This window comes from Apium graveolens, chromosome 3 (assembly GCF_009905375.1).
Source record: "Apium graveolens cultivar Ventura chromosome 3, ASM990537v1, whole genome shotgun sequence".
Lineage (NCBI taxonomy): Eukaryota > Viridiplantae > Streptophyta > Magnoliopsida > Apiales > Apiaceae > Apium > Apium graveolens.
The window spans coordinates 280,350,076-280,354,325 of record NC_133649.1 but is presented as its reverse complement, the minus strand read 5'-3'; the positions used below and the strand labels follow the sequence as shown (position 1 = coordinate 280,354,325).

The window sequence follows — 4,250 nt, the reverse complement described above, 5'->3', positions numbered from 1 at the left end:
TAAATTACAATTTTCTTTATTAAGAAAAAGATCAAACTTTAAGAAATTAATTATCGTATTAACTTTATTTACAAGAGTGTATTCAAATATGATCTTAAAAAATCTTTTTGGATTTTGAAATATCCGCTTATTCAATTTGGATTCTAAAAATATTTTAAAATCTGATGGTATTTAATAATTATTATAAAAAATCTTTTTAAAATATAGAATATTAAATTTAGATTTTAAAAAATTCATTAAAACCTGATGAGATTTAATTTGGATTTTATAAAAAAAATTGGTGCATGGAATTTTTAGATAAAATGGTAGATTTTGTTGGATTTGATACTTTATTTTATTTCTTTTGAAATTTTAGCAAAATTATTGAAATTTTAAAGAATTTGTAGAAATTTATTTAAATCACCAGGAATCTACCGGATTTTTCAACAATTTCATCAAATCTGCTTAGAATTAAAATCATTAATAATCATTTTAAATCTGTAAATTATTATACATTAATATAAAATTCACCCCTTAATTATGTATGTCACTGCACTCAACATAAGCTATTTTGTGTTTTGTGTTAAGTTCTAGGATCATATCTCATTTATGGCTTTTAGTTGTAAAATCATGAAGCATTCAACTTGAACAAAATTTAAAAATGTTTATTGGTGATAAGAGGAGAACTTGTGTATATTAAAAATCAAATCACAACATCTTATTTTTATTTTTAGTTTAGAAAATTAAATTAAAGTTTAATTTCCTAATTTCACATTTTATCAAAAACTTTTGATCAAGAACTATGATCTTAATTCTTAAGATGTAAAGTTGTACTCTACCATCAAAATGTTAAAGCAAAATGCAAGACACCCCAAATATTGTTACAAATTTTTTTCCCAAATACTTTATAAATGCTAACTTTCTTCCTAATAATAATGGAACTTATTCATTCATATGTATCCACAATTATATTTCAACACATGACCACGTCACATTGTAACTATTTTGATACAAATTTTGGGTTATGACTCAAATATTAAATTAGAGCCAAAATAGTTCAAAATTTCAAAAGAGAACTTTTCCTAACAAATAATTCCAGTAATCCAAGTTCCAAGTATCTAATTTTATAATCAATAAATTACAACAAACCCCTAAATATCAAATATTCTATGTTTCACAAGTGAGACAGAGAATGGAAGTACAGAGGAATAAACATCGTTCACATAGAGAGCTTCTCATATTCAAGTTAAATTACTCATTATTTGTATAAAATAGAACACACTTTAGAGCTTTGGAAAGAAGAGAGGAGCTATAAAGAAAACATAAATAATAATTTTATAATATTTACAGCCACCAAATTGACAATACAAAATGGTACGATTATATAGCCCTCTCAAAACCTTTCGGATGATCTCCACCATAGGATTAAGAGATTGGACTGAATTGGAGAAAAGGATATGAAAATGAAACTACTAAACTTGGCCAAAGACCCACTACTTAGAAATGGGTAAAATTATAAATTAAAGAGGTTGGAACATGTACTAATGATTAACTAATAAATTTTTAATTAATTTAAAATTTATAAACAAATTTTATAGTTGGATAATATCAGGAACCTTGGAAATTGAAATTAAATAAATTGTATAATGTGACTTTTTAACTTTCTCATAGAAAGCAAAAACATCTATAACCTCTCTTACATCATATTTGGTTAAACTCTTTCATATACTACCTAAACAACATATTCCCATCTGACAGGTATGCTATTTAGATATGTACGAAGTAAAGGTTACCAAATTTTCAAAAAAAATAAATAAAGAGTATAGATTACCGGTAAAAACCTGGCAAAAATTTTAAAAAAAGTTTAAAATAGAAAAAAAAACTTGAAGCAAGTATATGAGACTTGGCTTGGACCTGCTGGGATGGGCCGGGCTCTTCCTACCACATTACTTGGTCTCAATCATCCTTCTTTTTCTTGGCTTTTGTTGACTTGACCAACGCCAATTCTTCCTTCAAATTCATATACAGGAGGCCAGGAAGAAGGGTCCATTTCCCTGCCACTAGCAAGCCCATCAGCTCATATTTAGGCCTGGATTTCCACCATGGTTACTGTCTTTTGGTGGCAAAGCTTGACAACTTTGTGTCACTGGGTACATGACTGACATGTCTTGCTGAGAAGGAAAACCAGTTGCAGAATCACTCTCACATTTCCTCGAACCTTTACCAATCTTGGTCTTCCCCTCTTCAATGTGACACTTCTTCAGCTGTAAAAAACAAGAATCAAATTTTTAGTACTTTTGAACAGGGTTTTTGTGTTTGTGAAAACTTAAGAAGTTGTGTTACAAATTTTGATTGGTTACTTTTCAATAATTATAATGTTTCCCTTATGTGCAAAAATCTTTATCAAATAAAAATCATACAACTCAACAAAAATCATTAGTAGAGTGTGCACATTAACACACACTAGACAAATCGTCATTTACCTCTTTAAATTCACACTAAACATTACATAATAGCATAATTGCATGAATCTCACTATCAGTATCATTACACAACTAAACATAACATTATTTCTGCCAAGATAATTGTTGAGTTAAACATTTAAATTTTAATAACGAAAATCTTTGCATCATAAGAATTGAATAAAATGATGGAACCTGATGTTTCACAGCATTGAGAATTGAGCGCTTGGTCAAGAGCTTGTCGAAGTATTGGTTGACCTTACGTACCTCCTGCAACATTTGATTAAGTATAAAGTTAATTATTATTGACTAACCAGCAATTAACATTAACGGATTTTTAATATGTGCCCAATGACACCTAATAAACGCAGCAAGTTTGGATCATTTTAATTAGCTTTCTAATAATAAATATAATGGACCCTCTTCCCCTATAGACAACAGTTCCCCCAATAAAAAAGTTATAAATTCATTGATATTTGTATCTACACTTGAGCACATATTAAAAAGACCCAATAATTTAAAACCCAAACAGAAAATAAAATAAATATGGTACTCACCATTTTTAGCGTATCTCCGCATTCTGTTAACATATCAACCTTGTTCAACAACTCTTGCTTGGTCCGCTAAAGAAGGCCAACAAATAAATTAATTATTTTACACAAGAATTGTACATTTTAAACATAAAACAGAAACATAAATATAGTGATATCTCCCTTGCTCTTTCACGAGAGCAAGGGTTCTAGAGAGCAAGGATCCTAAAGCGTGGGTGAAGGGATCTTTTTTTTACATATACACGATGGGTGCCTGACAAAAAAATCTAAAAACTCCTTAAACCAGGGAATTGCCTTTTAGTCATGGCTCCTTAAAATCCTGATTTCGAGAACAAAACCCAAAATCACAAAAATAACTATACACGTGTACGTATACATGTAATGAAATCATACAAGTGTGCGTGTGTCTACAATGAGACAAAATGAAACTTTAGAACATAGAAGACACAGAAAGAAAGATATATGCATACAAGTGTGTGTAGAAGGGACAAATTAAAACATAAACAACATAGATTGACAAAGTAGAGATATATGCATACCTTAATTTTGGAAGCAAAACTGCAGCGTGGTTTTGTTAAGCTTTGAGGAGAGTGTGAGGCGATGATACGAGGAGTGGTGGCTGGCCGGTTGACGATAACGTCTGTATCAACATAGACAGCGGATCTTCTTCTCTTAGAGCCCCAGCTGGGAGAGGACAGAAGTTTAGCAATCCTAGGAAAGGGACTGGATAACAGTAGTGTAGCAATCCCAGGAGTGGGACGAGATATCAACACAGGAAGATTTAGTAAAATTTCTGCCACATGGTGCTCCTTGTCAGTGGTTATCACCTTGCTGTTCCTGATTCTCATCTCTCTCTCTCTCTCTCTCTCCCCCCTCCCTCTCTCCTGCCCCTCTTCCTTTCTTAATTTCAAAACAAGCTGCCAGTCTGAGTGTTTCAGGGATCTTTATCTATATATATGGGTTAAGTGTTGTGCACGGGTTCCGGAAAGGTTTCAGTAAAAAGTTAAAATGAGGATGTAAAAGTTAAAAATGAGGATACCAAGCAAATTTAATCCTGATTTTATGGTATTTCTTTTTCAAAAAAATCTGTTCAAGCATAATTATTAAAAAATGAAAAATTATGTACTGCACCCTCCTTTTACCCTTGATTGATTTGCAATATTTTTTATTTAGTGGATCATCATTTAAATAATATTTTTTTGGTATTTTTAACTAAAATTATTTTTTTACTAATTACTATATAATAAACTAAAAACTT

The 4,250-nt window shown here is 30.5% G+C and overlaps 1 protein-coding gene across 1 annotated transcript; it reads right to left on the bottom strand.

Annotated features, from left to right (window-relative positions):
• Window positions 1–2,051: 2,051 nt before the first annotated feature.
• On the bottom strand, window positions 2,052–3,871 carry LOC141715078 (uncharacterized). Its single transcript, XM_074518563.1, has 4 exons — window positions 3,532–3,871; window positions 2,999–3,064; window positions 2,637–2,711; window positions 2,052–2,243 (listed from the first exon to the last, which is right to left on the bottom strand). The coding sequence occupies exons 1-4, from the start codon at window positions 3,838–3,840 to the stop codon at window positions 2,052–2,054; spliced, it is 642 nt and encodes a 213-aa protein (XP_074374664.1). The 5' UTR covers window positions 3,841–3,871.
• Window positions 3,872–4,250: the final 379 nt, after the last annotated feature.

Coding starts and splice junctions, on each gene's coding strand:
- LOC141715078 (XM_074518563.1), bottom strand. CDS start 3,840: ATGAGAATCAGGAACAGCAAGGTGATAACCACTGACAAGGAGCACCAT. Junction 3,065..3,531: donor GTTTTGCTTCCAAAATTAAG/GTATGCATATAT, acceptor GGCCTTCTTTAG/CGGACCAAGCAAGAGTTGTT. Junction 2,712..2,998: donor GCGGAGATACGCTAAAAATG/GTGAGTACCATA, acceptor CAAATGTTGCAG/GAGGTACGTAAGGTCAACCA.